The sequence below is a fragment of the Schistocerca cancellata genome, chromosome 7 (genome assembly GCF_023864275.1).
Source record: "Schistocerca cancellata isolate TAMUIC-IGC-003103 chromosome 7, iqSchCanc2.1, whole genome shotgun sequence".
Classification (NCBI taxonomy): Eukaryota; Metazoa; Arthropoda; class Insecta; order Orthoptera; family Acrididae; genus Schistocerca; species Schistocerca cancellata.
Window position 1 is genome coordinate 505,095,420 of NC_064632.1, and position 22,396 is coordinate 505,117,815.

General features: G+C 43.6%; 1 protein-coding gene across 1 annotated transcript in view; it reads left to right on the forward strand.

Annotated features, from left to right (window-relative positions):
• Positions 1–22,396, forward strand: part of LOC126092869 (testis-specific serine/threonine-protein kinase 3-like) — a 184,964-nt gene that overhangs the window by 124,131 nt on the left and 38,437 nt on the right. Inside the window, exon 5 of the mRNA XM_049908600.1 lies at positions 9,196–9,472. Within this exon, the coding sequence (XP_049764557.1) occupies positions 9,196–9,472 (277 nt within the window). The remainder of the gene's footprint in view (positions 1–9,195; positions 9,473–22,396) is intronic.

The following is a 22,396-nucleotide window of genomic DNA, read 5'->3' on the forward strand; positions in this document are numbered from 1 at the left end:
CCTATATGCCTCTATAAGAGCCCTAATCTCTCTTATCTCATCTTTGTGGTCTTCCCGCGAAATGTAAGTTGGCGGCAGTAAAATTGTACTGCAGTCAGCCTCAAATGCTGGTTCTCTAAATTTCCTCAGTAGCGATTCACGAAAAGAACGCCGCCTTTCCTCTAGAGACTCCCACCCGAGTTCCTGAAGCATTTCCGTAACACTCGCGTGATGATCGAACCCACCAGTAAGTAATCGAGCAACCCGCCTCTGAATTGCTTCTATGTCCTCCCTCAATCCGACCTGATAGGAATCACAAACGCTCGAGCAGTACTCAAGAATAGGTCGTATTAGTGTTTTATAAGCGGTCTCTTTTACAGATGTACCACATCTTCCCAAAATTCTACCAATGAACCCAAGACGACTATCCGCCTTCCCCACAACTGCCATTACATGCTTTTCCCACTTCATATCGCTCTGCAATGTTACGCCCAAATATTTAAACGACGTGACTATGACAAGCGCTACACTACTAATGGAGTATTCAAACATTACAGGATTCCTTTTCCTATTCATCTGCATTAATTTACATTTATCTATATTTAGAGTTAGCTGCCATTCTTTACACCAGTCACAAATCCTGTCCAAGTAATTTTGTATCCTCCTACAGTCATTCAACGACGACACCTTCCCGTACACCACAGCATCATCAGCAAACAGCCGCACATTGCCATCCACCCTATCCAGAAGTTCATTTATGTAGAAAGAAAACAACAGCGGACCTACCACACTTCCCTGGGGCACTCCAGATGATACCCTCACCTCCGATGAACACTCACAATCGAGGACAACGTACTGGGTTCTATTACTTAAGAAGTCTTCCAGCCACTCACATACTTGGGAACTAATCCCATATAATCGTACCTTAGTTAAGAGTCTGCAGTGGGGCACTGAGTCAAACGCTTTCCGGAAGTCAAGGTATATGGCATCCGTCTGATACCCTTCATCCATGGTTCGCAAGATATCATGTGAAAAAAGGGCGAGTTGCGTTTCGCGGGAGCGATGCTTTCTAAAGCATGGACAGCAATTTCTCTGTCTCAAAGAAATTCATTATATTCGAACTGAGAATATGTTCGAGAACCCTGCAACAAACCGATGTTAAGGATATTGGTCTGTAATTTTGAGGATCCATCCTTCTACCCTTCTTATATACAGGCGTCACCTGCGCTTTTTTCCAGTCGCTCGGGACTTTACGTTGGGCAAGAGATTCGCGATAAATGCAAGCTAAGTAAGGAGCCAGTGCATTTAAAACCGGATTGGAATCCCATTTTACGTTAATGGCTTAACATAATAGCCCATTTTTTAAAGTTACCAACTGTGTATACGCCCTGAGGCAGTGTGACTCATGGTGCTCATCCATTATTCCATAATTAGAGCACATAGCGACTTCCAACAATCTTTAACATTTGGAAACTTTTTCTCGCTGATTTCTTCCACGTAATTATGAAATGGGAATCGGTTAGTATAGTTTCACTGTTCGTACAGTAAAACTTAAGCATCAGGCATTATGCGTTCATTTATTACTTCTTTGCTTCCACCTCACTTTGCTTGCAGCACATCTTGCTGAAAGTACCCACATATACCACTGAATGTACCAGCAAAATTGTATCATAGTTCAGAAGATAAGATGTCATAAATATCCATATGTGTTTCAATCTAGTGTTTCTTAAAACGGAGTACAAATAACCTAGAATGGAAATTCCATGAAGATTCGATTCTCCATGGAGATTTGATTCTTTAAAGAATCGGGGGTTTAGGGTGACTCCTTATTTCTTGTTTCAATAAAACATAAATAAGAATATTTATTTGTTTAAACATCACCTACACATTATTTCTCTTCGTTCTTTTTAAAATGATGGAAGCTCGAAACCATATTGCTTTAACAACCTAGAGTTTTGTTAAGTTGTGTGTAATGGCTAAAGCTGATATCATTAAGCAATAATGGTCACAGCAACATTGGAAACGGTTTCATTATGAGTTCCGTATCCCCTCTGCATCCATCTCTCATTATTTGTATTTGTCGCCACAATTTGGAATGTTACATACACGCTGTGTTGCGAATGCCGTCATATATCCATATTAGTTGTCCGCCTACTTAACGCCGGCACGGTAACTCAGCGTGTTCGGTCAGAGGGTTAGCTGTCCTCCGTGATGAAAAAAAGTGAGTTAATGGATCAACGACGAACTGAAACGGGTGTCTTGCGACGTCCGCCCCGAGCAGATGCAACGAACGAAAATGAACAAAATCAGACTAAAAAAAAAAAAAAAGCTGGGCGGTAACGTGCACTCCTCCCATGAAAGCAGGCCCGGGTTCGATTCCCGGCTGGGTTGGAGATTTTCTCTGTTGGGGAACTGGGTGTTGTGTTACCCTAATCATCATCGCATCCCCTCACCAGCGCGCAAGTCGCCCAATGTGGCGTCGGTTGAAATAAGACTTGCACTTGGTGGCTGAACTTCCCCGTCTGGGGCCTCTCGGCCAACGATGCCATACGATATTTCACTTTTTTCCGTATTAGTTTATCAATGTTTCCAATGAGAAAGTTTCCGTTTCTAGAAAATTCTTGGTGAACTTTGGGAATTCTCGTGCACATTCAAAGTTTCCTCTCATATAGTAAGTAGCTTTTTCTGGTCGTACAGCTTTTCATTAAACAAATTTACGTTATTACCTCTTGTATCTTCCTGTCTTCTACTTTTTCAGTCTTTTATGTTAGCAAATTCTCTAAACGTGCAAGTCTTTAAAAAGGCGTCACTCACAAAGCCACACGTAGATAATCATCAATGAGTCAACAGTATAGGTTCATAATCTAGTTTTCATCACGGAATTTTTAGTTACTCTTCGTTCGTAACTAATTACCCAAACCTTTATGTCTCTCAAACGCTGTAATGTAATATTCTGTGTCATTCAGTCTGTGTCCGGGAGGGTACATGAAGTTCTATACAAAACAGCACGTTTAATTATGATACTACTTGTTAAATCGGCTAATAATGCGCAATGTGACTTACTGACTTGTATGCAAAATTGAAGTAGTTCATGACAAATAAGATCATCATGTAATGTGCTTATGAACAAAAAGTACGAATGGAGCGAAAGTTAAAAAGAAGAAGGAAAGAAAGAAGGAAAGCCCGTCACTGAACGTTCTGAATGGGCTTTTTTTTTATAATACGTTTGAACTTCATGACGAGCAAAATTTAGTAGTTAGTCTGTCACGGATATTTTAAGGTGGCATTCGGCCGCGAGAGTAAACGAACGAGAACTCAGACCGCCGCAAAGGTCTGGTATCATACACTAAGCGCCAAAGAAACAGGTACAGCTATGCGTTTTCAAATACAGAGACATGCAAACAGACAGAATACGGGGCTGCGGTCGGCAACACCTATACAAAACAACAAGTGTCTGGCACAGTTGTTAGATCGGTCACTGCTGCTACAATGGCAGGTTCCCAAGATTTAAGTCAGTTCGAAAGTGATGTTATAGATGGCGCACGAGCGACTGGACACAGCATCTCAGGGGTAGCGATGAAGTGGGGAATGTCCAGTACGACCATTACGCGAACGTACCTTGAATATCAGAAATCCGGTAAAACTTCAAATCTCCGATATCGCTGCGGCCGGAAAAAGATCCTGCAAGGACGAGACCAACGACGACTGAAGAGAATCGTTAAACGTGACAAAATTGCAACCCTTCCCCAAACTGTTGCAGATTTCAGTGCTGGGCCATCAACAAGTGTCAACATGCGAACCATTCAACGAAACATCATCGATATGGGCTTTCGGAGGCAAAGGCCGACTCGTGTATCCTCGATGACTACACGACACAAAGCTTTACGCCTCACATGGGCCCGTCAACACCGACGTCGGACTGTTGATGACTGTAAACATGTTGCTTGGTAGGACGAGTGTCGTTTCAAATTGTATCAAGCAGATGGACTTGTACGGGTATGGCCACAACCTCATGAATCCATTGACCCTACATGTCAGCAGGGAACTGTTCAAGCTGGTAGAGGCTCTGTAATGATGTGGGGCGTGTGCAGGTGGAGTGTTACGGGACCCCTGATACGTCTAGATACGACTCTGACAGGTGAAACGTACGTAAGCGCTCTGTCTGATCGTCTGCATCCATTCATGCCCATTGTGCATTCTGATGGAATTGGGCAATTCCAGCAGGACAATGCGACACTCCACACTTCCAGAACTGCTACAGAGTGGCTCCAGGAACACTCTTCTGAGCTTAAACACTTCCGCTGGCCACCAAACTCCCCAGACATTAACATTATTGAGCGTATCTGGAATGCCTTGCAACGTGCTTTACAGAATAGGTCTCCATCCCCACTTACTCTTAACGGATTTATAGAGAGCCCTGCAGGATTCATAGCGTCAGTTCCCTCCAGCACTGCTTCAGACATTAGTCCAGTCCATGCCACGTCGTGTTGTGCAACTTCTCCGTGCTCGCAGGGGCCCTACACGATCACTGGACCCTCATTCGGGAGGACGACGGTTCAGTCCGCGTCCGGGCAATCGTGATTTAGGCTTTTGGTGATTTCCCTAAATCGCTTGAGCAAGTGCCGGGATGGTTCCTTTGAAAGGGCACGGCCGACTTCTTTCCCCATCCTTCCCTAATCCTATGAGACCGATGACCTCGCAATTTGATCTCCTCCCCCAAATCAATCCAACCCAACGCAACACTACACGATATTAGGCAGTTGTACCAGCTTCGTTGGCTCTTCAGTGTATACCCGTGATTCGTACTCCTGCGAAAGCAGATCTGACATACGATCATAGGAAATGGAAATGAGCGTTTGACGTCATTGGCTGGGAGGCTCTTTCCGGGGTAGGTCCGGCCACCTTGGTGCAGGTCTTATTACATTCGACGCCACATTGGGCAACCTGCGCGCCGGATGCGTATGAAATGATGATGAAGACAGCACAACACCCAGTCCCTGATAGCAGAAAATCCCCTACCCAGCCGGGAATCGAACCCAGGCCCGTAGTCCGGCAATCCATCACGCTGACCACTCAGCTTTCGGGGCGGACACGATCATAGAGAGTAGCGATGCCTCCTGGCGTCGTGGCAGCCGTACTCAAACCCGCGACAGACCAGGATTAGTCTCTTCACTAATTTAAATATAAGAAGTTAACAACGAGCAACGCACAGAATAATGCAAAGCGCAGTACACAAAGTACACTCTGACACACAAAAAGAAACGAAGCACCAGAAGGAATTCTCCGAATATGACGGAAATCAGTGGATGTGGCGTACGTGTACAGACAAACAAAAGGTTATAATTTCAGAAAATTTGGATGATATATTCAAGAGAAATAACTCCACAAATCGAGCAAGTGAGTAGCGCGTGGTCCACCTCCGGCCTTATGTGAGCAATTATTCGACTTGGAATTGATTTATGGAGTTGTTGGATGTGCTCTTGAGGGATATCGTGCTAATGTCCGTCCTACTGGAGCGTTAGAACGTGAAAATTCCCAGCTGGTTAGAAGGCCCTGTTCCAAATGTTGTCAGTTGGGGAGGAGAGATCTGGGGACCTTGCCACCCGAGGTAGGCTTTGGCAAGTACGAATACAAACAATATACATTTTCAACGTGTGTGGGCAGGCATTATTTTGCTGAAATGTAAGCCGAGGTTCAAAAATAGTTCAAATGGCTCTGAGCACTATGGGACTTAACTGCTGAGGTCATCAGGCCCCTAGAACTTAGAACTACTTAAACCTAACTAACCTAAGGACATCACACACATCCATGCCCGAGGCAGGATTCGAACCTGCGACCGCAACGGTCGCACGGTTACAGACTGTAGCGCCTAGAACCGCTCGGCCACTCCGGCCGGCGTAAGCCGAGGATTAAATGCCATGAAGCGCAACGAAACGGGGCGTAGAATATCGTCCGTCGACATATTGCTGTGTTGTAAGGGAGATGAGGATGACAAAGATAGGGCAGCTACTATAAAGAGAAATGGCGTTGTTGGGACGTATGTCGGGTGACAGTCAGGTTGGTATCCCACCGCTGTCCCAGCCGGTCGCTGTGGCCGAGCGGTTATAGGCGCTTCAGTCCGGAACCGAGCTGCTGCTGCGGTCGCAGGTTCGAATCCTGCCTCGGTCATGGTTGTATGTGATGTCCTTAGGTTAGTTAGGTGTAAGTAGTTCTAAGTCTAGGGGAATGATGACCTCAGATGTTAAGTCCCATAGTGCTTAGAGGCATTTGAACCACCGCTGTCCAAAGCGTCGCCAGTCTCGTCTTCGTTGATCATGGGAGCTCAGTTCATAGCGATACTCGCAGTGAAGACTATTCTACTCCTGTCAATGAAATTCCAGGACGAGGATGTGCATGGAGACGGTTCGGACAGTGGTGGGATACCACGCTGACTGTCTCCTGCCATACGGCCCGACGAGGAGCTGTGGTCAGGGCTGCCATTTCATTTCAGAGCCAGGATCCCTTCGGTTGTTATTTGTGGCACGCTTACAGCACATTATCATGGCGGTACTTCGACGATATTCTACACCTCGTTTTCTTGTCCTTCATGGCAAGCCATCCTGGGCTTACATTTCAGCAAGATAATTGCCACCTGCACATAGCGCCACTTAATATTTTCCAAACCATACCTTGGCCAGCAACATCGCCGGGTCTGTCCCCAGTTGAGAACGTCGGGATTTTGTCGATCTAATGAGCCACTTGGACATAATTTGGGACTATATCCCTCAGAAAGAAATACAACAACTCTACCAATCAGTACCAAGCCGAATAAATGCATGCAAAAGGAAAAGTGGAGGACCAACGCCTTATTGACTTGCTCAACCTGTGAAGCTCTTTCTGTTGAAAAATCATCCAGTTTCTCTGAAATTATAATCATTTGTTTGTCTGTATCCGCACATCACATCTATTTATTTCTGCCCCTTCGGATTATCCCTTCCTGATGGTTTTGTTTTTCTTTTTCTTAGAGTACGTAACAAATTATTAGAAGTATTAGAAGTAAGTAGTACCAACCATCTCATTGATTCGTTGTTACTTGTTTCAATAAAACATCAACAAAGATATTTATTTGATTATTCGTTAACTAGACATTCTTTCTCTTTCACCATTTTAAAACGAAGACGGTTGAAAATTATACTGTTTTATCAGCCTGGATAAGTAGTGATTATTCATTGACAGCTGATACTGTTAAGGAGAAATGGTGTCAGAAATACTGGGAAACCCTTCATTAATAGTTCCGTATCGCCTCTGAGTCCAACTCCCATTGATTATCGCCATAGTTTGAGATGTAGCGTGTAGGCTATGGTCCAGATTACCGTATAATCTTCAGCAATCCATCCCACTTGCAACGGCTTTTAGCGACACTAACATAATTATTTCTGTTTCCAATTAGAAAATTTCAGTTTCTAGAAGATTCTAAGGAATCCTCTCAAAATATTTCGTCATTTTCTAACTGTATAGATTCTTCTTGGACAAATTTAGTTAATTGCCTCTTGTGTCTTTCTATCTTTATCTCGTATTATTGCCATAAATTATTTTAAATGAAGTCTTGTATTTTACCATTTATTAACTTTTGTTGGGGAGGGAAATGAACCGTGTCCTTTCAAAGGAACCATTTGCCTAGAGAAATTTACGAAGATCGCGGAAAACCTAGTGATACGACCCGGATTTGAACCGAAGACCTCACGAATGAGAGGTCTCAGGGAGTTGGTAACTAATCTTCAACGTGTGAACGGTATACGTTCAGTATATCTAGTGTTAGTCATGTAAGTCGTCGAGCCTAACTCATTAAGCAAACTTTTATGTCCTTCAGATGCTCCTATTGTAATACTCCGTGTCAGTAAGCCTGTCTCTGGCAGTAAGTACAGGGTGATTCAAAAAGAATACCACAACTTTAGGAATTTAAAACTCTGCAACGACAAAAGGCAGAGCTAAGCACTATCTGTCGGCGAATTAAGGGAGCTATAAAGTTTCATTTAGTTGTACATTTGTTCGCTTGAGGCGCTGTTGACTAGGCGTCAGCGTCAGTTGATGCTAAGATGGCGACCGCTCAACAGAAGGTGCTACTGTAATTGGACTACAGTATCTGGAGATGTTAGAGAATTGGCTGTTCCCTCAGCTCGAACAAGAAGCACAACAATTCATATTTCAGCAGGATGGAGCGCCACCACATTGGCACCTATCTGTCCGTAACTACCTGAACGTCAAGTACCCGAGGCGATGGATCGGCCGCCAGGCAGCCCGTGACAGAGCACTTCATCACTGGCCTCCAAGAAGCCCTGATCTTACCCCCTGCGATTTTTTCTTATGGGGGTATGTTAAGGATATGGTGTTTCGGCCACCTCTCCCAGCCACCATTGATGATTTGAAACGAGAAATAACAGCAGCTATCCAAACTGTTACGCCTGATATGCTACAGAGAGTGTGGAACGAGTTGGAGTATCGAGTGTCTGGAGGGGGCCATATTGAACATCTCTGAACTTGTTTTTGAGTGAAAAAAAAACCTTTTTAAATACTCTTTGTAATGATGTATAACAGAAGGTTATATTATGTTTCTTTCATTAAATACACATTTTTAAAGTTGTGGTATTCTTTTTGAATCACCCTGTATATTAATTTCTACCCAAAACTACATGTTTAACTTAATTTTATTGTGGCATTCGGCCGCGAGAACAAATGAGACCGCCGACCGCGGCGTGGAGAGGAGCGTGGGGGAGAAAGGGGGTTGTTTGGAGGAGGAGGAGGGGGTGGGGGGTGGAAACACAGCGAACCTTTCACAGCCCTGGCAGCCTACAACAGTGATCCCTACTCCTGCGAAAGCAGATCTGACGCATTGTCATAGCGACTAGTAATCTTTATTTGTGATGTGGAAGTCGTACTCGAATCCCGATGGATGAGAATTAGTTTCTTCACCTATTTTGACAAGAAGAAGATAAACGACAAGCACCGCACAGAATAAAGCAAAGTGGAGTACGCAAAGCATTCGGTAACGGCTACCGCACAGCTGCTTGCTTAGGTTGGCAGTGTCCTAAACGAGTTATTACTCCCACTCTCTCCCTCCTCCATTCTGCCTCCTCCTCCCACCAACAAAAACATACACACTCTGCTCTTCAGAGCGTCCGCACTACAGCCCTTACACTCAGGTGTATTTGACGCAAGCGCCCTCGCTGCCTTGCGCAGGGACATCAAGTGCGAGAACCTGCTACTGGACGAGGAGATGAACGTCCGCCTGTCGGACTTTGGTTTCGCGCGCGGCCGCATGAAGGCGCGCGACCGCCAGCCGCCGCCCATGAGCGAGACTTTCTGCGGCAGCTACGCCTACGCCGCCCCCGAGATCCTGCGCGGCACGCCCTACCGCCCCCAGCTGTCCGACATCTGGTCCATGGGCGTCGTGCTCTACGCCATGATCTTCGGCCGCCTGCCCTTCGACGACTCCAACTACACCCAGCTGCTCAAGGTCAGTCTGAGTTCCAGTGTCGCGACAAACGTCTCATTCCTTAGGCCGTCCTCCTCACGGGTCAGCAGTGCTCAATTTTGACACGTCGTGTGACGCCCGCACATCATATGCTACCGACAGTTTTTTTTATTAGTCATATACACTACTGGCCATTAAAACTGATACACCAAGAAGAAATGCAGATGATATACGGGTATTCATTGGACAATTATATTATACTACAACTGACACGTGATTACATTTTCACGCAGTTTGGGTGCATAGATCCTGGGAAATCAGTACCCAGAACAACCACCTCTGGCAGTAATAATGGCCTTGATACGCCTGGGCATTGAGTTAAACACAGCTTGGATGGCGTGTACAGATTCAGCTGCCCATGCAGCTTCAACAAGATACCACAGTTCATCAAGAGTAGTGACTGGCGTACTGCGACGAGCCAGTTGCTCGGCCACCATTGACCAGACGTTTTCAATTGGTGAGAGTTCTGGAGAATGTGCTGGCCAGGGCAGCAATCGAACATTTTCTGTATCCAGAAAGGCCCGTACAAGACCTGCGACATGCTGTCGTGCATTATCCTGCTGAAATGTCGGGTTTCGCAGGGATCGAATGAAGGTCTCCGAGCTGATAGTCCATGCTGCTGCAAACGTCATCAAACTGTTCGTGCAGATAGTTGTTGTCTTGCAAACGTCCCCATCTGTTGACTCAGGGATCGGGACGTGGGTGCACGATCCGTTACAGCCATGCGGATAAGATGCCTGTCACCTCGACTGCTAGTGATACGAGGCCTTTGGGATCCAGAACAGCCTTCCTTATTGCCCTCATGAACCCACCGATTCCATATTCTACTAACAATCGTTGGATCCCGACCAGCGCGAGCAGCAACGTCGCGATACGATAAACCGCAATCGCGGTAGGCTACAATCCGACCTTTATCAAAGTCGGAAACCTGATGGTATACATTTCTCCTCCTTACACGAGGCATCATAACAATGTTTCACCAGTCAACTACTGTTTGTGTATGAGAAATCGGTTGGAAACTTTACTCATGTCAGCACGTTGTAGGTGTCGCCACCGGCACCAACCTTGTGTGAATGCTCTGAAAAGCCAATCATTTGCATATCACAGCATCTTCTTCCTGTCGGTTAAATTTCGCGTCTGTAGCACGTCGTCTTCGTGGTGTAGCAATTTTAATGGGCAGTAGTGTAAACCGCCTGACTAAAAAAATGTTTTTTCAAGCGCCCAGAAGGGGAACAGGAAACTAAGTAAAAGTTCACAGGTAGAGACGGTGTGTAATGTTATTTCAGTCGCTGAAATGTCGATTCCACTATACTAAGATCTTGATCGTATGAGCCCATTTATCAGTACAACTTTGCACCTCCTCTGACCTGGATACATGCTCTGATTCAATTGAGAAGGGAGTCATTAAGGCCTTGAAGTTGAGGCAAGCTGGCTTACAAATATTGTCATTACTCCTTGATATCCTCGATACTGGACGAAGTTGACGTTCGATCTGCCTCCACACATGTTCTATAGGGGATAGATCTGGAAATCTTGCTAACCGCTGGAGTAGCTCAATATCACACAAACCCGTGCCATGTTTGGACGAGCATTTCCCAGCTGAAAAACGGCTCACCATTACTGTTGCATGAGAGGTAAAACGTGAGGATTCAGGATGTTCGTGACGTATCGTTGTGCTGTCAGCGTACCCCATTCACTCTAAATCGTTACCTGAAAGCTCCATGACGCCAGGAATGACACTGCCACGCCTCTTCAAAACATTGAATGAATGGATCCTCTTTCCCCACGATGCCACTACGCCCGCTATGATCATCCGGGCTAATGCCGAACTACGATTCATTTATTGAAGGTTTTGTTGAAATGGTAATACATTGTTCTTTCTTTAATTATGTTGATTATTATTTTCCTTTCCTGAGGACAACGTGAGGCTGCTTAACAGTAGTTAATGCTCCCTGGCCATGGCACAACTCCAAACGCAGCGTTTTCTGTTGTGAAGTTAACGGCATCCTCCGCATAGGACAGTAATTCGCCTGCCGTGCTGCTGCTAGTTTCCGACTTGCGGTGCGGAATGACACAGTATGTTGCTGGGAATTCATTATTTGTTCTCGGCATGGCAGGCGCCATTGGGCTATGACGTGCATGGTGCACGGTACGTCGATCCTCCCTAATGCTGGCCCCATATGATCAACATGAACCTTGGCGACGATTATACATGCATCCTCGTTCCTATGCAGCCCAGAATCAGGCATCTGCGAAATCCGAAAGCCACACAAATCTGGACGTTGTACGTTTCGGCCAGCTGTCCAAATGGAGACCCACAGTGAGGCTAGTCAGGTGCTTGCAATACCGTCTCACAGGAGAACGCCGCATCTCCGTGTGCTTCACAGTAATTACTCAACATCTGACGCTGTTCACACCCCTTATACACACTACCATCTGGGTGTTCCACTTTTTTATCAGGTGGTGTATTTGGCACAGTTGTCGGTTTTCACGGATAAAAAGCAAGGAAAGAAGCAACATTTACAACTTACACAGAACCTGGACTGCACTTCTAACAACGGAACCTCCCCATCGCACCCCACTCAGATTTAGTTATAAGTTGGCACAGGGATAGGCCTTGAAAAACTGAACACAGGTAAATCGAGAAAACAGGAAGAAGTTGTGTGGAACTATGAAAAAAATAAGCAAAATATATAAACTGAGTAGTCCATGTGCAAGGTAGGCAACATCAAGGAGAATGTGAGCTTACGAGCGCCGTGGTCCCGTGGTTAGCGTGAGCAGCTGCGGAACGAGAGGTCCTTGGTTCAAGTCTTCTCTCGAGTGAAAAGTTCAATTTTTTAATTTCCGACAATTATCGAAGGTCAGGCACTCACACATAATCAACTTCGCTCTCCAAAATTCTAGGAAATGTACAGATTTGCTTGGACATATGCAGGATTTGACGGTCTACACACGGAAACATTTGAAAACGTAAAAAACATATGTTTTGACAGAGCACAGGGAAAACTGTGCGACTGTGAAACTGTTGCATTCATTTGTTGCAGTTTATGTGACAAACTCTTATGTTTTCATCACTTTTTTGTGAGTGATTATCACATCCACAAGAAAACCTAAATCTTTCAAGGTAGAAGAATCTTTTTACCCATTCGCCAGGTGTGCAAGTTAGATGGGTCGACAACATATTCCTGTCATGTGACGCACATGCCGTCACCAGTGTCGTATAGAATATGTCAGACGTGTTTTCCTGTGGAGGAATCGGTTGACCTATGACCTTGCGATCAAATGTTTTCGGTTCCTATTGGAGAGGATCGTCCTTTCGTCTACTAATCGCACGGTTTTGCGGTGCGGTCGCAAAACACAGACACTAAACTTATTACAGTGAACAGAGACGTCAATGAATGAACGGACAGATCGTAACTTTGCGAAAATAAAGAAAGTAAAACTTTCACTGGAGGGAAGACTCGAACCAAGGACCTCTCGTTCCGCAGCTGCGCACTCTAACAACGGTACCATGGCGCTCCTCCGCTCACATCGTCCTTGATGTTACATATCTTGCGCAAAGACTATTCAGTTTGTATATTTTGCTTATTTTTTCGTAGTTCCATACAACTTCTTCCTGTTTTCTCGATTGATCTGTGTTCAGTTTTTCAAGGCCTATCCACTGTGTCAATTTATAATTAAATCTGAGGCGGGTGCGATGGGGAGGTTCCCTTGTAAGAATCGAAGCACATAGAAATGAAATTGTATTGAAACGAACATATGACAATATTAAACGAACGAAAGAGTTTGTAGAAGAAGATGAGATGGGAGATATGCTACTGCGAATGAAGCTGGCAGAATAGATGGAATTCACTTAGAATCATTGAAAATGGTTTAAATGGCTCTGAGCTCTATGGGACTTAACATCTGAGGTCATCAGTCCCCTAGAACTTAGAACTACTTAAACCTAACCAACCTAAGGACATCACACACATCCATCCCCGAGGCAGGATTCGAACCTACAACCGTAGCGGTCGCGTGGTTCCAGACTGGAGCGCCTAGAACCGCTCGGCCACACCGGCCAGCACAATCAGTGAGATGCTTGGCAGAGACACTTGACTGTTACCATTTGCAGTAGTGAAGGAATAATATGCAAGATTACAGCGGAAATGACAGGGTTAGGCATTGAGTTCAGAGACCAACTTGGGTTCAGATATCACTGACATGAAAGATATGTCAACTTTGTAATGACCATTAAGAAGCAAAATACGTTCATCATAATTACGTCTCATTTGACTATTAGGTCTGTCTTTGCCTTATAATCAAGTGCACATAACGTTTTCCTCCACCTTCTACTGCTAACATGTTCAATACAGCTGCACTACTGAATGATCATTCTGTCTTCATTATTGGGGATAGTTTCCACGACAAGAACCAGAATTCACAATTGGCGAACAGCTATACTTAACAGAATTCGTCCAGGTGCATAGAAAAAAGCGGTTACCGAGACGACTAATTCTGCAACAAAAAAGGAACGTGATTCTGGCTGCCTGTATGTTCAGTTTTACGCACTGTCTCGTAACCAAGTGTAAACAGACGTTTTTCGTATACCTGCTATTAAAGCTAAATTCGGACGACTTTAAAGATGGTCTCAGTGGCTTAATATGAGCAAGGCTGATTTCTAGCAATAATCAAAATTTTTACTCGCAATTGGCCGAACATTCAAAACGATGTTGCATCATACGGTACTAGAATTGTAACGAAAAACGGACCAGCACCTTGGAGCCATTGACGACTAACACATGACGGCATCATCGGAATACTCGACGAAATATCCTGGAACTTTGCACGTACTCTGCGACTTCATTCACGTCTTCTCTTGAACATTGTTTCATTTGTGGCACGGATGTTATCATCTTCACCTTCGCTTACCCGCTCCCATGTGTATACCACCCCGATATTTTTGTTGTCTTTAACATCTATATACGTACTATGCAAGTGACAATAGGGCGCATGATGGTGAGTATATTGTACCACTACTAGTCAGTGTCATTCTTGCTCCACTCGGAAATGGAAATCGACGGTCTGTATGCTTCTGTATGAGCTCTAATTTCTCTTTATCTTGTTTTTGCGGTCCTTTTGCGGAATGTGCAGTACAATCGTTTTGCAGTCAGCCGAAAATGTCGGTTCTATAAATTTTATCAGTAGTGTTTCGCGAAAAGAACTTCTTCCCTGCAGGAATTCCCATTTTAGTTCAGTTCCGTAATAGTGTGCTGATGGAAAATGCCAATAACAAATCGAGCCTAGAATAGCTTTGATGTCTTCCTTTAATTCGATCTTGTGAGGGTTCAAAACACTCGAACATTACTCAACAGCGGGTCGCACTAGTGTTCTGTACGCGACGCCCTTTACAGGTGAGCTACTCTTTCCTAGAATTCTCCCGATAAACGGAAGTCGACTGTTACGCCGTCGCCAAGGTAGACCCTGCGGGCCGGCAACACATCTAACACGACACAGGATCCAGGTTGCCTATACCCAAAGGTGTAAGCATTGATAAACACCGGCTGTTTGGGAAACAAACATTCTGCTTACTACTTTCTGCAGAGGGAGTTCGAGATGGCCTGCAGGAAGTATTACTTCCAACATCTCATTGGCTGGCCAGTGCTATAAAAAGGCTATAACCAGCACCGGACGTCAGTTCACGCCGAATACCGACCTCAAGGACGTCTCCACGGAACACTACGTCTTCGCCATCGGAATAGGACTTGGAATTAAGTGTATGTGTGTTACAACGGACTCTTTTCGGAAACTTAGAAGTCATCTTTTGTAGCCTCTAGCAGGAAATTCTTACTGGCTTTGTGATTGTGACTTCTCGTTGTTATTCAGTCATTTCCTTGTAGACTCACGTAAATAAAAGTTGTGTTGTAAAAACGTTCGAATTGTCAGTTACAACATCGACCCTTCCTGTTCCGTACTACCAATCTTAAATGCTCGTTCCATTTCAGCATCGATTTACAGTGTTACCCGTAGATACTCAATCAACAGGACTGTATCAAACAGCACACCGCCAATTCTGTATTCTAAAATTTGAAGACTCTTTCATCTTCTTATCTGCATTAACTTCCATTTTTCTACATTTAGAGCAAGCTGCCATTCATCACACCAATTACAAATTCTGTCTAACAGTAAGTCATCTTGTATCTTCCTACATTCACTCAACGACTACACTTTCCCGCACACTACGGCGTCATCATCAGAAAATCGCACGTTACAGCACACCCTGTTCGTCAACTCGTTTATGTATGTAGAGAACAACAGCGATACTATCACATTTCCCTTGAACATCCCTTGACGATAACCTTGGCTCTTATGGACACTACCGTCGAGAACAACGTACTGGGATCTATTATTTAAGATGTCTTGGAGACACTCACATATCAGAGAAGCTATTCCTTAGGCTCGGACCTTCGTCAGCAGTCCACGATGAGACACTGTGTCAATCGCTTCCTGGAATTCTGGAAATATGGAATCTGCTTACTGCCCTTCATCCAAGTCTCGCAGGGTATCGACTCAAGAAAGGGTAACCTGAGTTTTGAACGAGCATTGCTTCCTAAATTCTTACTGAAGTACGGAGAGAAGACTTTGTGTCTCAAGGAAGTTTAGTATGTTTGAACTTGGAATATGTTCGAGAAATATCCAGCAAATAGATATTAAGGATATTGGCCTGTAATTTTTTGGATCCGTTCTTTTATCTTTCGTTTGACCTTTTACCAGTCACTTAGAGCTCTACAATTGGAGAGAGATTCGCGATAAAAACTCTTATTTATATATATCTTCTTAAACTATCTCCAAAACGTTTTGCGCTACTAACATATTTGCGAATGCGTATATGATTCGATTCAATGGCAGCAAGCAGCGACTGATTAAGCCTTCGGAAAGTAACTGTGTCTGTTGGAAAGAACATATCTGGGAATTAAATATCTACTGTAGGATAATACAGGGTAAGCACGGGTGAATCGTGACAAAAACTAGAAAATTTAAAATACTGGTTTTATTTTTAGTTTCTAGTTCATTCTTTACCATAATATTTAAGGAAAAAACCACAGGGTATATTACGTTTGTTATCTGATACATACAGAATGTAAAAAAGATTATGTACCGCATGTCCCTGTTTACCATTGCCAGTAAGGATATATCGGGACAGTCACTTAGGTGAATCGGGACAGTGTTGCAGTAACATTTCTTCTTGTTGTAAGTGTCATGTAAATATTTATTAAAGATATATAGTGAGTCTCAGGAGAACTTTTGTACTTCTGAAAGTCATTTTTTAATTACACGTCTACCAGACACAAGCCGTCAGCCTCTGGACACTTTCCATGGTGCCACCTCTTTCCCTGTTTTTGGCACTGAATCCAGCGTCTCAGTTTTGATGATATTCGAATTGTACATTCTTCCTCTCATTCTGAGGACGATGATTCTTTTTTCCTCCTTCTGTTTCCGTTCTTCACTTTTTCTCCCTTCTGCAGCAGTAGTTTAGTAAGACATTAAGATTACTGCCTGTTCCTTCCGCCGCACAACATGTTCAGCACTAAGAAGAAAATCATGTTCTGAGAGAACATACTTCATTCTTTTGGAACTTAGAATACCAAAGAAGTATGTTAGACTTCTAGAAGCGAGTTTGAAAAACACAAAGGGTAGAGTACGCGTGGGGAAATTGCAGTCAGAAGAATTTTGTAATAAAGAACGGACTTAAGCCGGGAGATGCCCTGTCTCCACTACTTTTTTAATTTAGTCCTAGAATATATTTTACTAATGGCAGCAGATAATTCAGATGGTGTGCAGTTGAATAGAAATATTAAGATATTAGGGTATGCAGATGATCTAAACATCACTAGCGATAGGAAAGAATCTGTAACAGCAAATTCGAATGCGTTAATCAAGGTTAGTGAAGATGTAGGTCTAAGGATAATTGAAGACAAAAGTAAATACCTAGTTACTACTAGAATGCCAACAGCAGTAGATCAGGAAATGTTAAGAGTTGCAGACATGCAGTTTGAAAAAGTGAACACATTTAAGTATCTAGGCATGGACATCACTTCTAGATATGAGATTGAATCCGATTTGAAGAAGAGATTACGGGCGGGAAACGCGTGCTACTTCTCACTGAATAGATTACTTTCATCACGGATATTCTCTAGGAATTTAAAGATTAGAATATACTAAACTATTATTCTACCAGTTATGCTGTATGGGTGTGAGACTTGATCGCTCACTGTGCAAAATGAAAAGTACTTGAAAACAAAATTCTGAGGAAAATTTTCGGAGCAAAAAGGGATGACATTAGCGGAGAGTGACGAAAACTGCATAACGAAGAGGTTCACGAACTCTATTCAAGCCCTGACACAATCAGTATTATTAAATCACGTAGGCTGCGATGGGCGCGTCATGTAGCTCGAATGGATGAGGGCAGGGCAGCGCGCAGAGTACTGGTAGGGCACTTAGAGGGAAAACGTCCTGTGCGGAGACCGAGACGTAGATGGGAGGACAATGTGAAGGCTGATTTGAGGAGCCTAGATATTGAAGGTTAATGGAAGGAATAGCCCAAGACAGGGATAGATGGAGAAAATACGTTGCTGCGGTAATGGACTCTCGAGTCCGGTATGACCAGTGAGTGAGTGAGAGAACATTCACGTTAATGAATAAACACAAGTTGATCTGAATCCACTCTCAGCATTAGCATCTGTCGGTGCTTTCAACCAGGCTGCTTTGAATTTCTTTCCAAAAGAGAACTTGTTACTTTTCCTTCACCTTTGGTTGTTTCTAATGAAAGTACTACACTCATTATCATAATATGACTTCAGGTTTTCTTACAACGTCAGAGTCCAATTCGAATCCAAAGCTGACACCTAAGCGTTCAATCTTCTAATTGCTTTCTGTATTCAATGTTAAACGTACTTTGTCCAACCTTCTTCTTCAGCTCGTCATCATTAGCACTTTGTAGACGACGGTGAAGACATGAACGAGACACCCCAAATAGTTCTTCAGCGTGGTGTATGCTTCTGCCTTGTCGGGACGCAGTAACACCTTTTGCGAATATCATATTCAGCCTAACGACCCTTATCATTACCCTCCTGCGAGATAATAGTAAAAAAGGAACCAGTAAGATATGTTGACCATATTCAGCCTACGTTTAGGGTCCATATTCACACAAAATGTAGTGTTGATGACCTACAGATGTTGATAATACTGAAATTATTTTCCATGACCATGAGAAGTACCATAACCTCATTTCAGATCTCTGATTCAAAATATACCACAAACGACCACATAATCAGAGTAACTAAGTTTAAACAAATCAAATATTAGAAATCAAAAGTTTCCCTTCCTCTTACCTTCAACAACAGATATTTTTTGCGAAAAATTCATAACACGACACTCGACTGAGACTCCGTGCATTGTAACATGCTGTCCACTTCGAGGACGTGAGGTGTCTGTTCAAGACTGTAACACTCCTCGGCTGAGGTCCTTCAGAAGGTATCCACTAGTTTCAGCTAGTTCATAGCGAGGGTATTCGGGCAGATACCGCATAATGTCCCACTCCGTTGGTTCCTGCCATCATCTATTGGTGAGGGCAACCCGTGACCCAGTTTGTTGGCTGACTCGTTTCAGTCAGAAGGATGGGCGTGCACCGCCGATTTAAGGTCCATACGTTTAGTACAAAATTTATCTCCAAACTCTTTTCAGTAAGTAGACAAGTTAGCGTAGTCTAAACTGTGTGAAATTATTGGATGAATCCCATAAGATTAATGATGTTGACTACACCAGAAAATTATATGTTAAGCCAAATAAATGTTTGTTAAGTAATTTTCGCACACATGTGAATGGTACCTGAGACCTGGTAGTCAAAGAAGGCAACATTCAGTTACGATTGTGGACGGGGCCGTAACCCGTTACTATTGGCTGGCCTTTTTTAATGACACGCAATTTATTTAAAATCAACAACAAATTAAAATAAAGGCAATAATTTAAGAATTGTTTCATGACTGAAAGCCTTAATGGGCATAAATTAAGAATTGTTTAAACTTGTTGTAACTTACAATTACAGTTATTAAAATAAAAAAGACAAATCACCAAATATCTTAAAGCTATCTGTTAAAATGCAATTACCAAATTAGGATTTTAAAACAAGTTACCATGCTCACGGCTGAGGGCCTTAATGGCAATAAATTAAGAACTGTTTCATGGCTGAAGGCCTTAAACGCGAAGAATGGCAAATATTAAAAAAAATTAACAAACATACTGTCAAATACCTATGCAATAACAAAAGTTAATTAAAAGAAAGGCAACTGATTACCAAACAGGTGAGACAAATGGTACTAAACTCGGTAGCACAAACGTTTAACCTGCCTCAACACCAAGAATGGCAATTATATTAAAAAAATTTAGAACATGCCATAAACCCGCAAATGTAATAACAAGGTTAATTCAAAAGAACAAGCAACTGATCCCCAAACAGGTGAGACCAATGATGGTAACTTGGCAATTCAATAATAAAATTAATAAAATAACAACACAATAATAAAGAACAAGGGCCAGTCACAGACAGTGCTCCAGGAATCGACCTCTGAATAGATCAGACCAGAAACTCTTTCGCGAGCATTGAGAATGGCAGCCAAGAGTTTCACTCACATCACAAGATGGTAACTCAGACTAGTGGCAGTCTAACGAATGAGTAATGATTATCTGCTGGGGCTAACTAACATCCGATAACCAGTGTAACGATGGAACAACACGTCAAGGCCGGAACCGGCGGTCAGCACTACGTCCTCAGAATGCTGTGTTTAGAGCATCCGAAAGGAGAAAGGAACCACAACTACCAGAGTAGAAGAAACACCAACCGACCTACTAATCAAGGAAACTGTCAAAACTACACGCCTTACCGGACAGCAGCAGCAAGGCGAGGAAACGTACACTGCCGTAACATACACCTCCAGGGCAGGTCACTGGGGCGTTAGCGGGCACCGGGCAGGAAAAATACCGCTGGTTTAACTTAACAAACAGTAACACATAGCATGCAGCAGTTAGTAACAAGAAGACGAGGATAGCTAATTAGATCCGCCTTCTCCAAGCACTCTACTTGCTGCTCTTTGTCTCGGCGACACTGCGAGGAGCAACGCGAACTCAAGTCACCGGAGACCCGCGAGATCTGACAATGGTGGTGGTTTCATTACTGGGATTAAAATCCACTCAACTTAAGGCTTGTTGGATACGGTTGACGACTAGGTCGTGTACACCCTCGCGACCACAGCCTTCCATCTGGCAGTGCATGCATGCCACCAGCGGTCCCGGCGTGTTCACGCACCGCACTCCTGGCTCCTCCAGAGTCCCCAATCGGACTGCTCACTCACACGATCCGGAAGAACAACGACGTCACCCCAAAGATAGCGCCACAGTTACTACATATCGATAACGCCGCTGCCGCCACTAGCGGACAGGCAACGCTTGCGAAACCAAGTGGCGCCATTCAATACAAGAATACAAGAAGAAGAACCGCAACGATGTCAGCTAAACGATACAGTCTGGCCTCGAACGGAGGATAGGAACCTACAACAGCACCAACGCGAGCCGGAACACGGCTCAGTAGTCTCACATGAATTGCAGATGTAAAAAATAACAAAAAAATTAAACAATAAGTAATGTATGCAGTGGGAACGCAACATAGAATGCAAAAACACGTGCGAGAAACATTAGCCGCGCGGGAGTAGCCGAGGGGCCTAAGGCACTGCAGTCATGGACTGTGCGGCTGGTCCCGGCGGAGGTTCGAGTCCTTCCTCGGGCATGGGTGTGGGTTTGTCCTTAGGATAATTTAGGTTAAGTCGTGTGTAAGCTTAGGGACTGATGACCTTAGCAGTTAAGTCCCATAAGATTTGACACATATTTGAACTTTTTTTTTTTGAGAAACATTCATTTAACTGCACATTAATTTACAAAAAACAGTAGCAAACACTCAAAATCCGAAAGTTCCATTTCCCACTATTAATCGTGATATAAAATAAAGTTCCTGGTGTTGAGTACATCTTAATGTAAATATCAACTGCAGCAAATAATAGTAGTTCACAAATGCCGCAAACTGAATAAAGGAATTAAAAGTTGGCGCAGTCATGTTAAATCACTCGTTAAAATACTCTAAGTCCAGTGAAAAGTTAAAGTCCGTAACTCTCGATCACAACATTATTTCAAGTCTAACGAAAAGTAAGGGTATGTGTCTCACCCAGCTGCTTTCATTCCTTAGTGTCGCCACTTCCTGGGCAAGGAACAAGTGCCTTTGCCTGTGTCATATAGGCACGCACTCCGTATCGTACAGACAGATTTTTTTCTATTCTTAATCATAATATTTAGCGTAGTTATCACGAATGAAAAGCGGGAAGCGAAATGCTGTCTACAATTTATGAAGAGACTGGATTGTAATTCTAACGTGACACGTCATATAATGAGACTGGCTCGGTTGTTCAGTCTTTAATAATTTTATAATCTGTTTCAACTAAAAACAATTTCAATGTTCTTAATATAAATCGTAGGACAATGCTTGAAGTCGTTGTGAACTCGCCTCATCGTTGTGATTTTTCTGGTCTACTTGGTTCTTCTCTACGATGTTTGTAGCGTCTGTAACGCAATTTCGTTAAAATATACAGGGTGATCTGAAAAAGTCTGAAAAACTCGTAAGTGTGTTTCAGGGTAGTTAATGGTGAGAAGTAATCATTGAGAGAAAAATTCTGAGCTAGTTAGCATTGAAGTTAGCCAACCAGGACTTTGCGGACGCAAATTCTAGCGGCACGCCAGATACAATTAGTGCCAGTTGTTCTGATAGCGTAGATCAATGATTCCCAACAAGTGGTCCACGGACCCCCAGGGGCCCGCGACCTGTGG